At 37.9% G+C, this 24095-nt stretch overlaps 1 protein-coding gene across 3 annotated transcripts in view; it reads right to left on the bottom strand.

Moving 5' to 3' along the window:
- SMOC1 (SPARC related modular calcium binding 1) overlaps positions 1-6393 on the bottom strand; it is a 181062-nt gene extending 174669 nt beyond the window's left edge. For 2 of the 3 annotated variants that reach the window (XM_074290149.1, XM_074290150.1), the window contains exon 1: positions 6032-6388. In XM_074290149.1, coding sequence (XP_074146250.1) covers positions 6032-6130 — 99 coding nt within the window. In that variant the 5' untranslated portion in view covers positions 6131-6388. Of the gene's footprint in view, positions 1-6031 lie in introns of all 3 variants that reach the window. The other variant, XM_074290151.1, reaches the window with a different exon arrangement.
- Positions 6394-24095: the final 17702 nt, after the last annotated feature.

Raw genomic sequence — 24095 nt, 5'->3', positions numbered from 1 at the left:
TAGAGGAAGTTTTGTGTATGGTTCATTAAACATGAACTTGAAAGGGAATCAATAGATTGCCAACTTATTTGAGTGCTAGTGAAACTTTATTCTGATATCTAAGGTTAGATAGGTAAAGGCTCTTCTGCCCCACCTAAGCTTAAACCATCCCCTCAAGCCATTACCCACTTGAAGTCCTGAATTCTATCCAGATTCAAGGAGCTTCAAGGACAAGGGCCAAAGCCAAAGATCCCTTAAAGCTAAGTTCATCCTAACTGTAGGACTTCAAAGGCAACAGAGCCTATATGCCCAAACTATACTAGCCTGGAAAGGGAAGAGCCTACTAGACCTCCTAGACACTGGTAGCCAGATTATACCATTATACCAGGAGGACGTTAATGGGATCATAAAGGCATCCCAGATTCTTCTCATGGAAGATTTCAAGGGTCAGAAGACCAAGGAATGTGAGAAGATCCCAGTAGAATGGCCATCACAACTGGGACTTAAAGTATAATAGATATGGGTATTATGAATTCTTGGGACTTGATACTTATATTAACCTTTTGGCAACCTCCAAGACTGTTACTGTGTGTAGAGTTAAATGTTAACACTTAAAATTGCCTCAACCACCCCGTATAAGACCGAACAATGTAAAATCTGGGGTGAGAGAGTGATGAAAGTTATTTTCTCCTGTATGAGGCAGTTAGATGACACAATGGAGACTACTGGGCTTGGAAGACCTGAGTTCATATACAGCCCCAGATACTTTCTATAATACTATGAGCAAATAATTTAACCCTATTTGTCTCATCTGTAAAATGGTCTGGAGAAGGCAATGACAAACCACTCCAGTATCTGCCAAGAAAGCCTTAGATGGGGTCACAAAAAGTCAGACACAACTAAAATGACAGAACAACAAAGTGATGGAGATGAAAGAAGTTGCAATTACCCTTACAACCACCCTATACTGCTGTTGAAAAAGTCAAATGATGCCTGGCACATAATGAACTAAAAATAGCTGAACAAAGTTTTCAGACTCATCATGGCAACCATTTCAGGCCTCATCAACGTAGGAGATCTGACAGCCCAGACAGATAGTGAAAAGGCATGGAATTACTAAATTCATTAATTTTTTTTTTCTAAAACTATTCAGAAATTGTTAAATTTCACCTGGAAAGGACTCTAGTATACTTTCACCATTCTTCTTTAGGATTGGTTACCTGAACTTTCTGCATTCTGGGATAGTTTGAGGAACAAATCTGAAAGAAGTTTTCCTTCTTGAGGATATCTATATCCACCTCTTCACAGTGATGATATATATGCTAGGCCAAACAGGAACAAAATCTATCCCTAAAAGCATCTAGGTATCAAGCTATTTAATCAAGTTTTGGGGAAAGAACAGATAGCAAAAACTCAGATGATTCTGGACAGAGTCAACCACATTCCCACACTTTTAAAAGAAAATCTAGTGATTTATTGGGCTCTTTGGGTTTTGGTTAACTCACATTTTCTATCTAGCTAATGGTCTCATTTACAAAGTTACCCATATATCTGCCTCTTGTGCTGTAGTTCAGAACAGTTTACAAGTTGGAACGATCTGTATAAGGTCCAGAAGTCTGTTTTTTAAGGTTTTATTTCACATAAAGAAGAGGATGGAGCTTTTAGCAGATATCTAGGCATGGTCAAACCAAACAATCAGCAGGCTTACAGCTTCTAGAATTGTCCGCAATGGTCATTCATGATGACACTTTTTAAAAGCAGTGACTTAATTACTGCTGAGCCTAAGTTGCTAATGAACAAATAATTTTGGACATTCTATCATTTGTTACTGAAAGAGGAAAATCTCTCTGGTTCACTGGCTTCTGAAAAGCTTACCAGATAAGGATAAATTGATTTTAGACATCATCTCAGTTGCTTCCTTATTCTATCACCAATACAGTTTCCTGGATCACAAGGTCCTAGATCCCTCAGAGGGCTCTATGCAGGAAATAACTTGTTTGACAGATCTTCTTTCTTATATATTTTTTTCTAAAACTATTCAGAAGTTGTTAAATTTCACCTGGAAAGGACTCTAGTATACTTTCACCATTCTTCTTTAGGATTGGTTACCTGAACTTTCTGCATTCTGGGATAGTTTGAGGAACAAATCTGAAAGAAGTTTTCCTTCTTGAGGATATCTATATCCACCTCTTCACAGTGATGATATATATGCTAGGCCAAACAGGAACAAAATCTATCCCTAAAAGCATCTAGGTATCAAGCTATTTAATCAAGTTTTGGGGAAAGAACAGATAGCAAAAACTCAGATGATTCTGGATAGAGTCAACCACATTCCCACACTCTTAAAAGACAATCTAGTGATTTTAGATATAGTTATAGTTACAGTTATAGTTATCTAGTTATGCTAGTTATATAGTGGATATAACTTCTAGGAAATTGTTTCAGGGACAAAAGAGTGGAATTGTGAGGTCTGTTGGTTTCTAGCAATATATGGGAAGGCAAAGTTGTATAATCATGATCATTGCAAATTTACCAGGATGAAAAGAAGATCCATTTAACCAACTTGGTGGCAAACCTGAGTCCCTAGATGAACATGAGAGGGAGTATTTACCAAGCTCTTGTGGAATTAGGAACAACCCCTTAGCAGAGGTCTCCAAATAGGCAAAAAGTTGATCTTTTTTATATAATAGAGCTCCCACAGAGGAAGAGATTTGGGGTGATGGGCCAAAGAATAATGAATGAATGGATGTTAGGAAAATTTTCAGTATCAACTCAGATCTTGGGACAAAATATATACAAGAGAGTTATTTTACTCCAGAAGATTCAGAGACATGATGAGAATTTTAGATTGGGATAAAATCCCAATTGAGGATCTGATGTTCTTAGTGATACTCCTGTTCTTTATCACTATTCACTGTGAAACTGTGAGATTTTTTGTGAGAAAACCCAGTGTGAACTACAGATTTGGTATCATCCAGGACCCAGTATTTTCATGGAATGGGGAGATGAAATCTAGGATTTTTGGTCTTTGTTCTCCTTCATATTCTACTTCTGGAAATCTTTACACTGCTTGTTTATAATTTATATGGGGATAAGAGTGACTATCTTTTTGTTTTAGTTTTTCCTTTTGTTTCTCCAGTGCTTTCTATGTTAAGCTTCTCATTTTTCAAAGGTTAGTATTTCCCAGTATGGACCCATTTAATAGTGAAAGGTTCTCTTTAGAAGACCTTTAGGACCTGACCACCATTGTATGAGATGTGAGAGGTACAGTATCTGCCTGTGGAAAGTGTATTGGATCATGAAAAGTGTACTTGATTCCAGAAATTTACTACTGTATAATCCTGAACAAATCACTTATCCTCTCCTTTCCTCAGTTTTCTCATTACTAGAGATAATAGTAGCATTACCTCACAAGGTTGTAAAGATTATGTGAGATAATATTTAATATAGTTTATAAACTTTATAAATCTTACCTATGCTAGTTTTGCCCTTAAAAGACAAGGTGTGAGTCATTGTTATAGCTTCCTCATTGCTTAAGGACATTGAAAGAAGCCAGCCCACAGAGAGTCAGAGTCTCTTCAGACTTGGTGGAGATCTCACTGTCACAAGAGCTATCTCTCTGCTGATTAGCTATATTTCTCTACAGAGACAAAGGGGGCAGCATCTACCTGAACCAGTGCTATATTCTTTTCATACCAAGGCTAAGTAGATCTTCTTTTGGTAACAATTAGGTGGTCTAGAAGTATCTTGTTTTATTCCGATTTCAAATCTGAACTTCCAGGACAATCTAAGTCAAGTCTGGCATATAAAACCTTTATATAGGTATAATTTCAATGTTTAAAAATCTATTAAATAACTTAAAATAACTAAACTCAAACAGAGGATTTATTCCTAGTACAATCCTAAAAATACCATAGGCATACATGTTTGAGGGATGAGGAAAGTGAGTGAGTGAGTGAGTGTGTGTGGGAGTTGTGTGTGTGTGTGAAAAGCACAGAAGTCTATTCTATTTATCATTTATGTACCACTAGTATTGAATTGAAGAGTTAAAGAAGCTGGGGGGGGGAGTAAACAAGAGGAGATTTATCAATTGCTCAATTCATTTTTATTTATTAAGAACCTCCTATGTATAAAACATGGTATTATGGGAAAATAACAAAAACACAAATAACTGTAGTACAAAATAAAAGACATAAGAGCTGCATTTCTCAAAAACGATGTTTTTATTCTAAGTAATAAATAGAGAGGAGATGACTTGCAAATGTAGGAATTTTGTAAAGAAAGATTTCACCCCCAAACCATTTTTAGATAAGTTAATTTTGACCATCATGGCAGGGAAGCTGGCATCTTTATTTTATTTGGGAGAGCTCTAGTCTATTTCTACAGTCTTTGCTGTTCTTAATTAGTTGGAGGAAACACCCTTGTTCAACCAACCTCTTAGTTTAAGAGGCTTTAATATCAAATCAAGTGGCTTCATTTAAAAGGCATCCTCATCTACATCCATAAAAGTCACTTACACAGAGAACCCTGACTTGCTCTAACCTTGAAATCCTGCTGCCAAGGATTTAGGACACATACTGGGTCTAATCTGCCACATTTCAACTGCTGCTGTTACACATCTGGTCATAAAAGCAAGGTATATAACCCAACACAGACAAGCACTTTTCTTCCATAGAATGCCTAGAGCATTGATCTCACAATGATAAAGGGGCTTCAAATGAAATCACTATGTCTGATGAGTGATTAAGTCTCTCCATACCTTGCCATTTTTTCTTTTTTCACACTTAGGCTACTGCTGTAAAGATGATTCTCATATAGCAGTGAGAGGTTTAAAAGATTCCGAGATTTTAAAACAGATATAAGGGGAACGCCATGAGATTATCTATGGAAGCACACACTGATGGAAAACTCAGTTGGCTTTCATAAAAATCATTTTTTTAAACTCATCCAACATTCGTGTTGACTTGGGATAACAGCTATCCCTATATGCAGATGGGTGAATAGTTCATTTCTGGACTGAAGATTGTCTAGATTTGCAAAAAAATAAACTGTTAAAGACTACAGGATTATTTCCTTTTTCCTTAAAATCGTAGGAGGGAAATCTATAAAGGAAATTCACAAGTTGTCAATGCAGTGTACTAGGGACAATCCTATTCTCCGAATAAGAATTGCATTTTATCCCTTTTTCCAAACAGAGCAAAGGTCACACTCATACAATTTCCAAACAGAGTGGTGTTAGAAACATGTAGAGCTGCTACTTCATATTGCACATTTTTTCCTTCTATTTCCTCACTGTATAGCTATTCGACAATCCCCCCACCTCCAACATTTCAGTTATGCCCTACATATGAGCACTAAGATTTTCTGTTTTGGTTTAATTAAAAATGCTCATTAAAAAACCCCACAAGATCTTGTTTTGCTACTGGATAGATAACTCAAAACTATGTGGGGGCAGGGAGAAGGTGGGGACGATGAGGAGTACCGTTCCCTTCCAGAGCCCCTAGCACTGGAGAAGCAGTTGCAGGTTGTGACAACAGGAAACCCATACTTTAGAAGAGACTCCATAGCAGGAATCAGCAGGGATTGGGACAATCGGCAGAGTAAATTGTGGAAGTGAAGGATGCTGAAACGTCTGGGGAGATAGTGAAACTAGTCATTAATCACAAAGCACGAAGGGACATTGAGCACCTTTGGATCAAAATACTTCTAGAGAAGAGAGGTGGGGGAAAACACATCTCTCCTCTAGTTGTATACCAGTAACCTGGCAGTCCCGTAGAAGCTGCGGAAGCGGCTGAAGAAAACCCGCTCTGCTTTAACCTCTTCTCAAATTAAGTCAACAAGAGCACGCATTGGAAAGTGGGGGGGAAATAGACCTTAGCTCTTTTTTTAAGTGGAAAGGAGAAACAACATCGAAACTAGCACAGCTGCCTCTTCCTAGATGGAAAAGTGAGTGTGGAATGGAGGAGCAAAGGCAGGGATCTGTCTATGCGTCCCTGTCTGCTTCGGGGAGAGCACAGACCACAGGGTGAAGGCTACTCAGGCACGCACTTACCCGGGGTCCGGTAGCTCTGTGGCTGGAAGTCTGCGGGAGATGCACCAGCACCAGGAGCAGCTGGGAAGTCACCAGCCGGCTCCAGCGCCCGGGAAGCATTTTGACAGCGACGGTTGTGGGGTGGGTAGCAGGCTCCGCACACACCGCCTCCCCACCCCCTGCTTCGCCCCTGGTGGAGATTCGAGGTTCGTGGGAGAGGACAGGAGAGGTCCCGATTCGGGTGCTCCTGGAGGCTGCTTTCAAAAAGCACGGTCATGAAACAGGGAGCAGGGGTGGGTTGCAAAGGAGGCAGGCGGAAAGCCTGGGCTGCAGCAGACCGCGAGCGCGTGCTCTTCTTAGTTGGCTAGGCTGGGCTCTGCCCGTCCCACGGAGGTAGCAGGTTAAAAGCCTTATCCCTGGGCCATGAGAATCCCCGTTATAAACTCTGGGAGGGGCGGATCTGGGCAGGTCTGATGGACGGCTAGGAGGGCCAGTACCGATCGAAACGATGACAAGAAAAAGCCAATGGGAAAAAGAAAGGAGGGGGAGGGGTCGTTCTCCCGTTCCCCTCTCCCCCTCGCTCCTCCGCTACTTCAGTGGATTTGGTCAAAAGAACTTGGGTTGCCCAGCCTAATTCGTGAGTAAAGAGGATAAAAAGAAACCTCTGCTCTCCGCATTTCTCCTTTCACCCTCTCCACCCTCAACTTGGACAACACTATCACCTTCCCATTCCATTATCTCATGAAAAGCAGCAACTGGTTGGTAATGGTATAATAATCATACAAAACACTTTACCATTATTGAAGTACTTTTTACTATTATTATTATTATAAACTGCTCTGTGGGGTAGGTACTCTTAGTGTTCCCATTTTAAAAATAAGGAAGCTGAAGCTAAGGAGGGGCGGGGCGGGAGGGGGGGAGCAGGGGGAGGGAAAGGGTAGTAACCAAGGGTGGTAGTAGTGACAGGAGCAGCGGCTTCAAACAATTTCTTCGTTCTTTCTTCCTTTCCTTCCTCCCTCCCTCCCAGGGCACTTCTCTTGTTGTCCAGTATTCCTTCTACTACTTTCTGTATCCCATAATATTAGAAGATGAAATAAGAGGAAAGGGCACTGTATATGCCTTCTTGGAAGAAGCAAAAGAGAGGAGAAAGGGTTGTTAATAAAAGCATGGGAAAGATTAGAGTGAGAAATGATTTAAGTATCACTGGAAGTGAGAAATTAAATTAAACAACATGGGAGTGTTTAAGCAGGATTGGTTACCTGCTGGCTGGTAATGAGACATAATTTATTGGATGGGGTTGGATTAAATGACCTATAATACTCCTTCCAACTCTAAAGAAAGGTCGAATGCTCTAAGTAAGGTGCTAAATTCTAGTTCCCAAATCTGGGATTTTCATCTTTCCTTATAAAACACAACTTTTTAACAGGCTCCTTCCTCTCCTGTCTCCAATCAATTAGAATACAGGATTTGGAGTCAAAGGACTTTTATTTGAAAGTTAGCTCTATTGATCTTAAAGAAGGGAAAGGGACCTGTATGTGCAAGAATGTCAGTGGCAGCCCTCTTTGTAGTGGCCAGAAACTGGAAACTGAGTGAATGCCCATCATTGAAGAACGGCTGAATAAATTGTGATATATGAATATTATGGAATATTATTGTTCTGTAAGAAATGACCAGCAGGATGACTTCAGAAAGGCCTGGAGAGACTTACATGAACTGATGCTGAGTGAAATGAGCAGGACCAGGAGATCATTATATACTTCAACAACAATACTGTATGATGATCCATTCTGATGGATGTGGCCCTCTCCAACAGTGAGGTGAACCAAATCAGTTCTAATAGAGTAGTAGTGAATTGAATCAGCTACATCCAGCAAAAGAACTCTGGGAAATGAGTGTGAACCACGACATAGAATTCCCAATCCCTCTAATTTTGTCCACCTGCATTTTTGATTTCCTTCACAGGTTAATTGTCCACTGTTTCAAAGTCCGATTCTTTTTGTTCAGCAAAATAACTGTTTGGACATGTATACATATATTATATTTAACATATACTTCAACATATTTAACATGTATTGATCTGCCTGCCATCTGGGGGAGGGGATTTGGGGGGAAGGAGAGGAAAAATTGGAACAAAAGGTTTTGCATTTGTCAATGCTGAAAATTTACCCATGCATATATCTTGTAAATAATAAATATATGCTATAAAAAAAGAAGTCATGTCTTAGCCTGGAAGTTTAAACTAGATTGTGAGAATTTTTTAAAATAAAATTTTATTAATAATAAAAAAGAAAGTTAGCTCTACTGACAATTATCTGTAGAATCTTGGGCAAGTCAGGTCACTTCTCACTGCCTCAGTTTCCTAATCTATAAAATCCAGGGGGTTATATTGTTGTCTTGTTCAGTCACAGCCAGCTCTTTATGAGATCATTTGGGGTTTTCTTGGAGAAGATACTGGAGCCATTTCCTTCTTCAATATCTTCCCAATTTGCAAATTGGGAACATGAGGCGAACTGGGTTAAGTGGCTTACTCAAGGTCACACAGCTAGTAAATGTCTGAGGTTGGATTTGAATGCAGGTCTTTCTGACTCCAGATCTAGTACTCCATCCAGTGCGTAACCTAGCTGATATCTAAGTTTCCTTTTAATTCCAAATCTATTTTCTTAAATTATGCTGCCCTGTCAAAATATATAAGAACAAAAAGGACTAGCTCTTCAGTCAGAGGACCTCCATTGAACTCTCCCTCTGATACTTACTACCTATATGATGTTGGGCAAGTCTGGTGGATGACACCATTTAATCACTGCAGGCCTCCATTTCCTCATCTGTAAAGTGAGAGGATTTGGACTTGATGAATTATAAGGTGGTTCTTCTTAAAAACTCAAAGTGGCTTTTTATTGTCTACAATAGTGGATTCCATGGTAGGAGCTGAGATCCCAGAGATATATGATCAGCTGATGACATGGGAAGTTCTGTCACATCCAATCCAATCAATAAAAATTAACTGAGAACATATTATGTTCCAGACACTGTGCTAAGCACTGGGTATGCAAGTAGTAAAGAAGAAAACAATTTCTGCCATCAAGCAATCAACAATCAAATGGAAGCCAACAAAATGCAAAAAGAGACAGGAAAGAGGGAGATTGGGAGAGGGACACCCAAAGATATCTTGTTCTGTGGAAATGAAACCTGACAGAAAAGCAGATATAGCATGGAATACATTGTAAAATCCAGTTTCTGCCCTTTTATAATGGAAAAGCATTGAGAAGTGAGAGAGAAAGAGAGAGAGAGAGAGAGAGAGAGAGAGAGAGAGAGAGAGAGAGAGAGAGAGAGAGAGAGAGAGAGAGAGAGAGAGAGAGAGAGAGAGAGAGAGAGAGAGAGAAAAGGAGAAGAAGGAGAAGAAGGATGAGGAAGAGGAGGAAAAGGAGGGGGAGGAGGAGGAGAAGGAGGAGGGGGAGGAGGAAGAGAAGGGTGAAGTAGTTGGTATCAATAAAAGGCAAGAGTTAGTACATGGGGATGAGATTAGAGGTGATGAATTTAACCTGGGAGAGTTATCTTTTAACTTGGAAGCAGATTAATTGTGGAGTTTATCTCCAACACCAGCATTCTTGCCCTAATCTCCTCCTGACACTTCCCAATTCAACACCCTCTCTCCTTTTGAGAAGCTCCCAAGCTTTTCCTAGGGCCATGTAAGGTGTCACAGTAGATAGTGCACCTAGGATGGAATGAGGAAGATTCATTTCCTGAGTTTGAATCTCTTCAAATGCTTACTGGCTGTGTGACCCTGGGCAAGTCATTTAACTCCATTCCCCTCTATTTCCTCATTTATAAAATGAGTTGGAGGAAAAGATGGCAAATCATTCTGGTAGCTTTGCAAAGAAAACCCCAAATAAGGTCATGAAGAGTTGGTCACAGCTGAGACCAATAGCAATATGTGTCAGGAACTTGAAATATTATCTATGCCATCAAAGTATTTAAAAATCTAATGAGGGAGGAAAGGTGCAAGATTTACACACACACACACACACACACACACACACACACACACAAAATAACACAATAATAGCAACTAATATTGATATTATGCTCAGTGTATTCAAATATTTTATCTATATTATCTTGTTTGATGACCACAAAAACTTACTAAGGGTAGGTACTATAGATATTGTTATCCCCATTTTACAAATGAAGAAAAAACTCAGAGAGGTTAAGTGATTTCCCCGTGGTCACAGCACAATTAAGTATCAGAGAGGATATTGCAACCAAGACTTTCTGGATGGTCCACTGTTCTTTCCAATATATCATCCTGCCTCTACCTAATAAACAAATATAAGATAGAATGAAAAAAAGGCAAAGGGGAGATTTGGACAAATGGTTTAAAAAACTTGAGCAGAGGCAAATCAATGTCATCAAGAGAATCAGGGAGGGTTCCATAAGAGAGGTAGCATTTAAGCTATACTTTGGAGAAACAAGCAGAGGGATTGAAAGAATGATGTGAGAGTGGACTGTTCAAATAGGAAGTACAGATAGAAGCAGAGATTGGGGTGAGATGAACTGGTTCAGACTGTCTGCAAAGTGAAATGAAATAATGGGAATATTGTGGAATAAGGCTGGAAAGCCTGTAGGCTGATTATGGATATTCTTAAATATCAGGATAAGGATTTTGTATTATATTTACTAGACAATAGGGAGTCATGGAAGATTTTTGAGGTGGGGCATGACATGGATATTTTCATTAGGATAAATTTAGTGTAGAAGGACTACATTGGAAACAGACCAGGAGCAGGTAGAATAATGAGAAGGTTGTTTCAATAGTCCTAGTTATAAAATTACCCCATTTGGGGTCACAAATAAGTATTGCCTCTCAAATATATTAAAATGGTTTGCCATTTTCTTCCCCCACTTATTTTATAGATGAGAAAATTGAGGCAAACAGGATAAGTATTTCATAGGGTCACACAGCTAGTGTCTGAAGCTAGATTTGAACCCAAGTTTCCTGACTTTAGACACAACACTTACCCACTGAGCCACCTAGCTGTCCAAAACCCTAGCTATGATGACCGAGTTCTGTCTCAAAGGATAACTTCTTCATATCTTTATTCAATTCTATCCCTTCCCAAATCCATCAGATCTTTCCTTCATTAAATATTCTCTTGTTCTCTCACATCTTTATTTTTCTTCAGCAATACTGCTTCTTACCTATTTGCCTATAAATATACTTGTTACTCCTCCCCACACTTCTATATATACCTTCTGAGATTCATTGGTATAGGGACCTGCCAGGTGAAGAAGTGCCCTCTACCAATGCAGATTAGCAAATACTCTGCTACCATCAATTTATTCTGTCCTGTTCCATTATAATTTCCTCCCCAAAAGTCTACATTTAATACTCATTGTCTCCACTTGTTCACCAATAATTCACTCTTCAAGCTTTTGCAATCTATATTCTATCCCCATTCTATCCCCTCCTTAATGAAAGTATGCCCTAAGCACCAAATCTAATGACTTCTTATCTATCCTCAACTTCATTGACATGACTACAACATTTGGTACAATTAATCATTTCTCCTAAAAGCTACTTTCTCCTTTAACTGTCCTGGCATTGTTTCTTTAGACTTCTTCCTTTCCCTTTCCTTCTATAATTGTTTCTTCTATTTCTTTCATTGGCTCTTCCTATCATCCTCATTCTAAATGTTAACTTTCTCCAGAATTCTTTTCTTGAATCAAGAAAAACCATAAAACCATAGCATATTACAGCTGGCAGGAATGCATTAGAGACCATCTAGTCCAACACACTCATTTTAAAGATGAAGAAATAATGCCCAGAGGTATGATGAAGTGAGTTGCCCAAAGTCATCCAACTTGGTAAATCTAGGACAATTTCCTAATTGCCTCGTTAAGTGATTTTTCCATTCAGTTAAACTGCCTCCAATACAGAAATAATATAATTAGTTTCTTAACTAAAAGGCACCGTAGTGCACAGAGTGTTGGGCTCAAACTCATTTTCCTGGGTTCAAATCAGATCTCAGATTATGTGACCCTGAGCAAGTCACTTAATCCTGTTTGCCTTAGTTTTCTCAATTATAAAATGAACTGGAGAAGGAAACTACAGACCTCTCCAATATCTTTGCCAAGAAAACTCCAAATGGAGTCACAAAGAGCTGGATATATCTGAAAACAATTGAACAACAAATCATAAACAAAGAGCTACAAAGTGAGGTGACTTATGTGGAGTCCTGTAGATAATAAGTATAAGAGATGTAATTTGCACCTATGAATTCAGAGTTACTATGCATGAATTACTATATATGAACTCCCATGGTGCTTGTTTATATTTCATATTCTTCCTTGCATTATAGTTATGTGCATATGTATTTCTCTCTCTTCTAAACTGTAAAGTTTCTAGTATAAACAATATCTCATTCATCTTTGGTGTTTTTTTTTTCTCTCTCTCATTCACTTTTGTATACCAGACACCTCTTCCAGCCCTATCTCCAAAAAATATTAATCTCTATGGTTTCCATACCATTAGATTTGTTGAATGAACGATTAAATTGTGGAATTAATGAATGAAAATATTCCCCTTTTGTAGTTTGGAAATGTCTTCTGCCTACTTTGTTGTTGTTAAGTCATCTTTCAATTGTGAACTCTCTGTGACTCCATTTGGAGTCTTCTTGGCAAAGATACTAAAGTGGTTTGCATTTTCTTCTCCAGCTCATTTTACAGATGAGGAAACTGAGGCAAACATTCCAGGGTTAAATGACTTGCCCAGGATCACATAGCTAATAAGGTCAAATTTGAACTCAGGAAAATAAGTCTTTTTGACTCCAGGTCCAGCACTCCCTATCTGCTCCTTAGTCTCTTTTGTAATTTTTTGTAATAACATCATCCTGTTTCTGTTTCCATTGCTCTTTATCTAAGTGCTCTTCATCAAGAAGCTCCATATCTTAAGTTTCCTTAGCTAGATGCCTCTGTAAGTTGAGAGATAAGAAAGACTACAAATTTACTTCCTCCTCATTCCTTAAAAAGAATATTATTTCTATTATTTAAAAAAAAGATTTAGTATCAAATACTGGAAGGATAAACCTTAAGCAAAGAACTTAACAATAGATGAAGAGGATAAAGTTTTAAGTTATAATGGTATGTATTAATTGATTCTATGTACTAACTACTTAACATCACTGTCTTGCTCTTTATTTCCCTCTTGACTTGTTCTAAGTTTTGTCCTTAGTATTAGATAAATTCTAATTATGGACTGGGTTAGCAAGACTGTGAGTATCCAAATACTTCTTAATCTGATTTTTATTTATTTATAAGAGGGAAGGAGAAGGGAAGTAAGCATTTATTAAGGACATATTATGTCCCAGGCACGGTGCTAAATGCTTTACAAATATTGCCTTATTTTGTCTTCATATCTCTATAAAGTAGGCACTATTTTTATTCCATTTACAGTTGTGGAAATTCAGACAGACAGGGGTTAAGTGACTTGCCAAAAGTCACTTAGATAATAAAGTCACAGATAATAAGTGTCTGAGGCTAGATTTGAATTCAGATTTTTCTGACCCCAGGCACAATGATCTATCTACCACACTACCTACTTGTCTCTTAAAAAAAGACATGGAATTTTTGTTCTGCTCCTTCAAACATTTCATGAAGATACCTTGCTCTCCAATATTGACTAAAGTCTGGTGAAATACTTATTCCTGCCCTTACCAATACTAATACCAGAATGATTATTCTTGATCATCCTGTGTTATCCTCAGATTTCTGGCATGTCACTTCTCACCTGTTCTTGGGAGAATGGCATTTTCTCACCCAGGTATGATTCATCTTTCTCTTGTCTAGATTTGTGCTGTCTGTCTTTAGTTGTACTACATGAATAAAATTTTAACAGTTATGTCTTAATGGACTGTCTCTGTTCTTGGTGTTAAAATTTTCTGATTCTACCTTCATCCTTTTACTTTTGGCTGAGGATGTATTGGCAGGATCATAGTATCAAAGTATATTGGACATCCTTCCTCGTTCTTGGTCATCTCCATCCCTGTTTTTAACTAGACATGAAGAATAAATACTTATCTTCCCCTGGGGATAGTTCTTTCAGAGAAAATATTTTTACAATAACTAAAACTAAAAATGAATGAATATTATCACATTCAAAACTTCTTTTTAACAGATTTTAGAATGGAGAAAGATCTCAGTGACCATGTTTTCCAATCCACACTCCAAAAATACTTCAACCACAATACAGCAGAAGCTGGATGATTTTCAATTAAGAGGAAGCTAGTAACTCCCAAAGAAGCTCCTTTCACTATTGGATATCCGTAGCTGTTAAGTGTTCCTGATACTAAATCTAAATCTTCCTTGCATTTATTATCATTCATATCAGTTTTATTCTTTAAAGCCAAAGAGAACAAATCTAATCCTTCAATATGGCAGTCTTTCAAATACTTGAAGACAGCTATCAACTCTTCTTCTTGACCCCCCCCCCCAGTCTTCTCTTCTAATTGAGAGACATTTGCCTTATCTTGCCCTGAATCAGCCTTGTAATTCACTTGGGGCCACTATTTCCATGTGGCTCCATAAGCTTACTTCCCAACCTCTTTCTAACACCCCTTTATGCTTTTTCTTCTCCTTTTAGAATACAAAGGGAGGGCAGCTAGGTGGCGAAGTGGATAGACCACCAGCCTTGAACTCAGGAGGACTCGAGTTCAAGTCTGGTCTCAGACACTTAACACTTCCTAACTGTGTGACCCTGGGCAAGTCACTTAACCCCAGCCTCAAAGGAAAAAAAAAAAAGAGAGAGAGAGAGAGAGAGAGAGAGAGAGAGAGAGAGAGAGAGAGAGAGAGAGAGAGAGAGAGAGAGAGAATATATAAAGGGAGCGGCTTTCTTTTATTTATATTCCCAGCACTTACTTAGCATCTAGTAAATACTTGTGTTTTTTTTTTAAACTATCCAACATGATAATGCTAAACCTGACTTCAAATGAGATGAACTTAAGGCCCTTCACTATACTTATTGCATCCCTCTGTATGCTCTTCAATTTATTAGCACTCTTCCTAAACTGTGGTACCCAGAATTGAATATAATTCTTAAACTGTGGTCTAACCAATGCAGAGTGCAGTCAAATTATTGCTGTCTTTCTCCTATAAGCTAGGTTTCCCTTAATGCATTCCAAGATCCCAATTGCTTTTTTGGCAGGTCTACTGCAGTACTTTCTCATATTAAGTTTACAGCTCACTAAAACTTTCAGATATTTTTCAAGCCAACTGTTGTCTGACCATGCCTTTTCACTTCTACTAGTACCACTGATTTTTCAGCCCAGTCCTTTGCATTTATCCCTATTAAATTTTGATTTAGTCCAGTATTCTAATGCCAGGATCTTTTTGGGTCTGTCATCCAATGAGTTAGTAATTTCCTCACAGCTTCACGTCATAAACAAATTTGATAAACCTCCTATTTTTGCCTTTAAGTCCTTGATTTAAATGTTAAATAGCACAAAGCCAAGCACAGATTCCTGGAGCATTCTTCTGGTAATTCCTTAAACTTTAAGAATTCTTAAGAACCAGTAATTTAATAATTTCTAAATCCATCTAGGTATATCACAGTGGATAGAACCTGGGCTTGAAATCAGGACTCATTTCCGTGAGTTCAAATCTAGCCTTAGACACTTCATAACTGTGTGAGTCATGGCAAGTCATTTAACTTTTTGCCTCAGTTTCCTCATCTGTAAAAAATGAACTAGAGAAGGAAATGGCAAAGAACTCTATCATCGTTGCCAAGAAAATCCTAAGAGTCAGATATGATTGAAATGACTGAAAATCAACAATCTATCTAACTGTACTCTCATCTAGCTCATATTTATACATTTTTTTCAAACAAAAATAGCATGAAAAATTTTATTAAAAGCTTTGCTAAAATCGAGATTAACTGTATCTACAACATTCTCTGAGCTAACAATTTAGTTCATCTATCAAACTAGAGAAAAATATTAGTCTGGCATAACCTGCTCTTGATGAAGTCACATTAACTTTTTGTGATCCTTGTTTTCTCTTCCTCTCTTCTACTTCCCCTCCTTAATCCTTTCCTCCCACCTTTTTATTTTCTCCTCTTTTCCCCTCCCTCCCTCCTCCTTTCCCTTCTTTCATCAATGTTGCCTTTTCTTGATAGTTTGGAAACTTCCCTGGTTTCCTTCAAATCTCACCTGAAGCCCAACTTTCTGCAGGAAATCTTTCCTAGTCTTCTTTCTTAGTGCCTTCTCCCTGAGATTACTCCCAATTTATTCTGTACATAATTTGTTTGTATATAATTGCTTGTATTATGTTGTCTCTCCCATTAAAAGGTGAATTTTGCCCTTCTTTCTATCCCTAGCACTAACCACAACACCTGGAACATTATTTTTGCTACCATTCACTCAATCAATCCTGTTCAACTCTGTGGCCCTGTGGACTATTGTCCTGCAATGCTCTCCATGGAAATTTCTTGGCCATTTTCTTCTCTAGCAGACTAAGGTAAACCAGGATTAAATGATTTGGCTAGGATCACACAGCTAGTATCTGAGGCTATATTTGAACTCAGGTCTTTCTGACTCCAGGCCTGGTGATCTATTCATTGAGCCACCCAGCTGCCTCAGCCTGGTATAAGCACTTAACAAATGCTAGCTGACTGATTAACTTATTAACCATTTTTCTCCCCCCAAAATTAAAATCAAACTCTCTGGCCTTTAGTTTGTAGACTCTATTTTCTCTCTCCCCCAGCTTTTTTTTTTTTTTAATTGAGGCAACATTTGCCTTCCTCCATTCCTATAGAACCTCCCATTCTCCATGATCTTTTGCAGAGATATCAACCATGCTCACTGATAACATTCTTAAGTGAGTCCAGAATCAAATTAAAATGCAATTGGAATATATTTATTAACACAAACAAGAATAGCATAGTGGTTTTTTAAGTCAATATGCTGACAGTAGAGATCTTCATATGCTGTTTCTATTTGGGTGCCACCGGTAAAAAGGACATAACAAATTAATGATCTTGTCCTAATGTGGACCCTGATTGCATAAACACATAGTGGTGGGAGCTTCCAAAAGGACTCTGGGAAGATGATGAGAGAAAAGGTTATGGCCTAGAAGGACTGCACACACCCCTATTAGAGTGGTAATTTTCCAACCCTGAACCTAATTCACTATATTCCTTGTGAGTCCTTTTGATTGAGCAGATGTCACAAGGTTTCATACATGATAGCTTTTTCTTGGATACATCAGTTGGGCAGATTGTCACCATCAAGCTGGCCAATATCTTGTTAATGGGGTTATTGAATAAGAGACTGCAACAAATACTGTTAAATGACCTAGTGAGAACAGTCTTGGATCTGGCAGGGAGAAGAGCAAGCATAAAGTGGATTGTGATAGTCCTTTCCATCTTTAACATCAAATGTTACCTTCCAGGCAGAAATCTTATTTCCAAATGGTTGCTAAGCCAGAAGTCTTCATTGTTCTGGATCTCATCCATGCAACCTACTTTAACACATGACCAATTGCTTTCCAATTACTCTACTCACCAAGTATTTTATTTCTTTCTAGTTGGCATAAGAGGTTTGGAGACCTTTTGTAACCATGGCTGCCATTCAAACAATGCATTTCCTTCTCCTGAGTCCTACCAAGCTCGGACAAGGTTAAAAATTCCAGAGAATTTAGAACCTCACAAATCCCCCTTCTAACAAGTTTTCTCAAACCATTCAAGTTAGAAAGTGAAGCTAACAGGGATGTCTTTTCCCTTAAGGTTGGGTGTATATTCCAAAAATAGTCCAGCTATCCTGGCATCTAATTTATCTGATCACATCACATTTTCTTTTCTATGTGGCTTTTTCAACTAGAAAAGTAGGGGGAGGGAATTTATGTCTTTCATTCAGGTAAATTTTCCTAAGAAAAGATTTTTCTATAAAGATTCTGAGTTGTTTTCCAGATTGCCGCCCATGTGAATGAAAGAAAAGCACTTATTTAGTTTTTACTGTGCACATAAAGTGCTGAACTTAAAGTTAGGAAGACCTGGATTCATTCCCACCTGATACATTTGTTAGTTCAATAAACTTGGGTAAGACCTTTAATTTCTTTTGGCTAGTTTCCTCTTCTGTAAAATAATCTTTAGTAATATCCCTGGCATTGAGTTTACTGTTATGAAGATCAAATGAGATAAGGTAAGTGAAGGATTTTGCAAAGCTTCAGGTATTCTATAAATGTCCATAATAATATTGTCATTATTATTGTTATTATTATTTAGTTGAGTTCAGCAAAGATGAGTTACTACTATATTGTAAATATTGTGTTTGATACTATGGGTTACAAGTTATAAAGCTTAGCTTTCAAGATTTTTACAATCTGGATGGAGAGATAATTATTATTAATGATAATAATAACTGACATTTATATAATGCTGCAAGGTTTGCAAAGCAATTTACATACATTAATTCATTTTGGTTCTCTCACCACCCTATGAGATAGGTAATTCAAGTATGATTATCCCCATTTTGCAGATGAGGCAACTGAGGCTGAGAGATGTTAAATGATTTGCCCATAATCATATAGTAAGTGATCAAACAAGATTTGAACTCAATTCTTCCTTATTCTAAGTCCAATTCTCTACTTATTCTGTATACATTAAAAAATTGTCACAGAAGAATACTAATGATCCATCCCATAGCAGTCAGATAAGGGAAAATGCCCTGTCACTGCAAGTAATTAATGGAGAAATTAGGACTTGAGCTAAGCCTTAGAGATCAAGTGTCTGGAACATGTGTCCCAGATTTGTTACCCACTGTGGTTTTTCTCACAAATAAAAAACGGTTGTGACTAAAGTCCAGTGCTGTATTGAAAAATAACCTCTAAGCTCAGGAAATTAGAAGAGATGATCTCCTGGGTTCTTTCTCTGGACATATATGTCTGGCAAAAATACTGATTTGACTATTTCTTAGAACAATTAACAAAGCTTGCTCATTATTTAAGGCACTGACCCCAAAATACATCAGACATAAGAAATACTCTTATTGAAAAAAAACTCTGCATGTCTGAGTTCCTCACCTGTTTGTTGCATTCCCAGCTTAAATCTTCAGCGTACTGGCAAAGAACACTTTGCCATGAGAGATTCATTCATTGTCTCCTCTCATACACTCTGGTTCAGTGATACTGGTTTTCTTGCTGTTCTTTGAACAGGAAACTCAGTCTCTCAGTTCTAAGCACCTTCTTTGGCTGTTCTCCGTATTTGGAATTCTTTCCCTCATCTCTCTCCTGGCTTCTCTGGCTTCCTTCAAGTCTCAGTAAAATCCCAAGTTTTCCAAGAAGCCTTTTCCAGTTTGCCTTGATTCTTCCCCCAGTTTATTCCATGTCCTGTTGTCTCCACCACTGGACTTTGAGCTCCTTGAGGGCAGGGATTGCCATTTTTATTTTTATTTTTGCCATTCCTTTTGTGTTTGTCACTTACTTCTATGCCTAGCACGCTTGACTGACCCCAATGCCCCTTTCATCTTGAATACTCTGTTTTAGCAGACCTGCTAGCAAAGTGAGCCACCTGACTGAGGTCAGGCACTCCCCATTAACTCCTTTTTGCTGGATCCTTTTGTCCTGTAAGAGAGAGAGTGAAGCTGACTACTATGTGCAACTTTGCTTCACTTAAATCCGGTCCACCATAAATCAAGACATCACCTATCACGTTATTATATTATTGGTTGTCTTCAGAAACAAAGGACAAACAGCAGAACGTCTAACTTGTTTTTCAGCATTCCTACTTCCAAAATTCCTGCCTGTATTCTTTAATTTCTAAATTGCTATGTACTCCTTGGACAGCCTTGGAAAGTTTTCCCCTCAGAAAGAGGTATTATCAAAGATCTATTTCAGAAAAGGTTCTTAGGTACAAATTGGACTAGATGACTTCCAAAGTACCTTCCAATTCTGAGATGCTATGATGCTTTACCATCTTTTCCTTTTCTGTGTCTCAGTTTCTTCATCTGTAATAGGAGTTGGATGAGATGACTCACCCTAAGAGTCCTTAAATATAGAATATGAAGAAAAATTAATTAATGATTATGTACTTCTGACAACCTTACTGAGGAAGTATAAAACTATCACTTTTATTAAGTGCTCTGAGTTCCTCAATGAACAGTCCTCTCAGGACTGCTTGAGCCCATTGTTACTGATTTTAATTGCCTAAGGATAGAACATTTGGACTACCAAAAAAAAAAACACTTCACTTCACCACCTCCCCCAGATTCCTTTAAGGACTTCCAACTTATAAGAAACTGAGAACATCTTGGGATGAAAGCCAAGTCATTCTGTGGGAGGATGGCTAGAAATCACCACAAAGAACAAACCAACTGCCAGTTGCTATCACTGAGAATTAAGCACATACTTGTGAATAAGTCCTTAGCAATTTGTTTTTATTCACTTTGTTTCTATTATTGGATTGACCCTTTCCTCTGTTATTGCTCTCCCCCACTTTGCTCTTAAGCCTTTAGAGAGAATGACTCTTCCAAGAAGGTTACTTGTCTGGAGCCTAGGCTAAGACATTCAATGACTAGTTATAATTTTGGCATAATGTAAGTCCTTATACTTTAAAACTTAACATGTGAAGAATACCATCCTTTCTATTTCCCTTTCTTGTGGATTTCACAATTTATTCACTAATTTGCATTTTATATGACCTAATTAAGATGGAAAATCTTTGAGCAGGCAGCTCTTGCCTATTTTCCAAGCTAATGTCTAATAGGAAAATATAAGAGCTATACGACTTTTATTCTGGTTGTAAGTCAAAAGCTCTCCCAATTCCATTCAATTCAAAATTTATTAATGTCCAAAGCACAAGATTGTTTAAGAACCAAATATCAGTCTTTGTTCTTAATCAATGATTAATTTTTTATTAAATGCTTATAATGTTTTGGGCATTGTATTAGGTCTGGGAATACAAAGACAAAAATTAAATAATCCCTATCTTCATAGAATATTTACAAAGGGGAAACAGCATATCTCATCTTAAAAAAAATTCAAAACTGATACAAAATAATTTCATGGTGGGGAGATGGAATATGAAGTGAATTTTGAAGGGTACTTTATAAAGTGGTTTAAAGAAAACATTTTACAAATCTTAAAGATAAATGTGAAGTGTTATTGTTATTAATAATCTTAAGAGAGTCAGTATGGCATAGTGGATAGAGATCTGATCTGTAAGCCAGGAAGACTTGGGTTTAAATCTCAGCTCTGAAAAATACTGCGATGATCCTGGACAAACCACTGAAGATACTGACTTGGGTGGAGGGAGTTTCCCTATTCAGAAATTTCTTACATCAATGAAATTGTAGGCACTCTCTTTATTTCTATTCCTATCCTATTAGTAATCTTGCAAAAGCAAACAAAGCAAACACAACTGAAATTACACTATTTTGGCTCCTATGTATAGCTAATTCTAATAAAATTGGGGATGGTGTTGCTGCCCTAGACAATCACCTGTGCTCTTAATTAAACAAGGAAAAAAAAACCTGAAAGAAAATCCAAGTGTAGCACTTCCTCTGGAATATTCCAAAAGAGATTAATAATAACGATGGGGGGCAGCCAGGTGGCACAGTGGATAGAGCACCAGCCTTGAATTCAGGAGGATCAGAGTTCAAATCTGGTCTCAGACACTTAACACTTCCTGGCTGTGTGACCCTGGGCAAGTCACTTAACCCCAATTACCTCAAAAAATAATAATAATAATAACGATGATGATGATGATGATGAACAGCCAACATTTATATGGAGTTTCAATGTGCCAGAGTGTTCAGTGCTTTTCAAATATTATCTAATTTCATTGACACAACCCTGGAAGGTAGGTGATGCTCTAATCTCCATTTTACAATTGAGAAAACTGAAATAAATAGACGTTAAGTAACTTAGTTAAGTAATAAGTGTCTGAGGCAGAATTTGAACTGCTCCATTGTGTTTCAAGGGAACATCTTGAGGGACCATTCTTCTAAAACTATAGTTCAAGTGTTTTCCCTGGTCAGTTTACCCTTCAGTAGATGGCTCTCTTCTGTGCTGCCAGGATCCATTTCCTTGAAAGTGTTTTTGAGGGGCAGCTAGGTGGCGCAGTGGATAGAGTACCAGCCCTGAAGTCTAGAGGACCTGAGTTCAAATTCCGACTCAGACACTTCTTAACACTTTCTAGCTGTGTGACCCTAGACAAGTCACTTAACCCCAATTGCCTCAGGGAAAGAAAGAAAGAAAAGGGATGTTTACAAGTTATAGAGTAATCACTTGGCATAACACATTTCTACAATTAAATACTTTATTATCAGGTAATAATACTGCAATTGTCAGCCTCTTTTATGACACATAAATCATTTAGTATTCCCTGGCCCAGCATTTAAAGCTATCTTCTTCCTGGGGCTCCATCAAAGGGATGCTATAAGATCTTTGTCCCTTTAAACACTTTCTTCTACAGTGTCACAGAATTGCCACCATGTAGGCTAAGTAAGCTCCTTTCTTTCATATGAATTTGTATTCCCCTACTTACATAAAGATAGTTTTGCCTCCCATATGTTTTTAGAAAGCAAAAAAATCTCCCCAAATTCCACTCCTTTTATATTGCAAACTTTCTAGGAAGAAGCTATCTAAAATAGCCTGAAGAGGGAAATGGAAGAAGGAAAGAAGACTTGCCAGTTAAGGAAAGAACCTAAGTCATTTTCCTGGCATATGTAGATTCTTCTGGGGAGGGAAAAAACCTAAAGACCCAGGGGAGTACAAGCAAGGGGAAAATAAGGCAGGGCTGGAGAAAGTCAACCAGGATGATTTCTAAAAATAGTTCCTTCTTATCAGTTAAGTTTTCCTGGAGGTCAAATCTAAGAAACTACTTGACTGTAGTGTAGAGAGAGCCTTTCCCCCTTCCTGGAATAGTGCTAATTTGTCCTAGACAAAGCTTTTGTGAGGTGGTGTATCCAGCCCCTATAAGCCCCTGAAGTTGAAGCTATTCTTTCAAGAATCTATTCAAACATTCAACAATGCTGAATATATCGCTGGAATTGTTTAAAAAAATAGATTAAAATTCTCATCAATGTGACAAAGGTATGTTCATTCTTGGACCGTCATTTGCAGTGAAATAGGTGTTCTAACCAGAGGCAATAATTTTGAGGTTAAGGGTTGGAATAAAAGAAGAAGAATTAAGCTTTGTAAGAGATTTCATGGTGGTTTCCTTGGAAAAGGAATTGACTGACATTGTAAAGCAATATTTTGAACAAATGTTAATTGCCCTAATATAGGGTCAAGAGGTTGGTATGATCATCTTTTCAGTCAGAAATAGGTTAAGAAGCATCAAGTCATCCTGATTGTGGTTGCTTTATTCAATGAAAGGATCACTGTTGAAAAGGAGATACCTAATCTTTAATTGTGGCAGTCATGTGCTCTCATACCAACTATGCTATACAGGATCATAGCTCCTAGAACCAAATTAGATCAACAATGGATTGTCTATCAATGGATCAATCTTTATCATGCTTTTGGCAGCATCTTGATTAATCAGCTCAAAATTGAGCATGTGGTCTGTGATGGATGTGAACAGGCTCTACTAAAAACAGCTGTTTTAGTGAGAAACTTTAAGCAAAATTCCTTTAGAAGTCCTAATTCAAAAGGGGACAACCTTTGATTCTCCACTCCTATTCTTCCCAGGGCTCAGACCATTCATCCAGACACATGGCTATTGCCCAGGAATCAGTATTAATGAAGATCTTATCTGCTCCATCCTTAAAATGTCTTTCACGTGCCAGCCATATGGCTTACGTTTGTTTTAATTGAAGGATTTAAAAGAGCCCCAGAGTATACCTTGTTTGTTACTGAATTAATGATAACTAAAGTCCAGTTGCATATTGCTCTCATAATTTGGCAGAGCAAATAGTGAAGTAGGTAAAAACGTTTTCCTTAAGTGTTGAGTTTCTTGAATAGAAGAAGAGATTTAGTACCTTCTCACTGTCTTTCCTAAGGATTATTTGAATTTCCATTTTGGTGGGCAAACCACCTGAAAGAGGTCTTACTTTATAAAGGTATTGTTGTCTACCACCATATTAATGGTGGAGAT

The sequence above is a fragment of the Sminthopsis crassicaudata genome, chromosome 2 (genome assembly GCF_048593235.1).
Source record: "Sminthopsis crassicaudata isolate SCR6 chromosome 2, ASM4859323v1, whole genome shotgun sequence".
Lineage (NCBI taxonomy): Eukaryota > Metazoa > Chordata > Mammalia > Dasyuromorphia > Dasyuridae > Sminthopsis > Sminthopsis crassicaudata.
The sequence above is the reverse complement of the archived record's forward strand: the minus strand, read 5'-3'. Positions and strand labels throughout refer to the sequence as shown.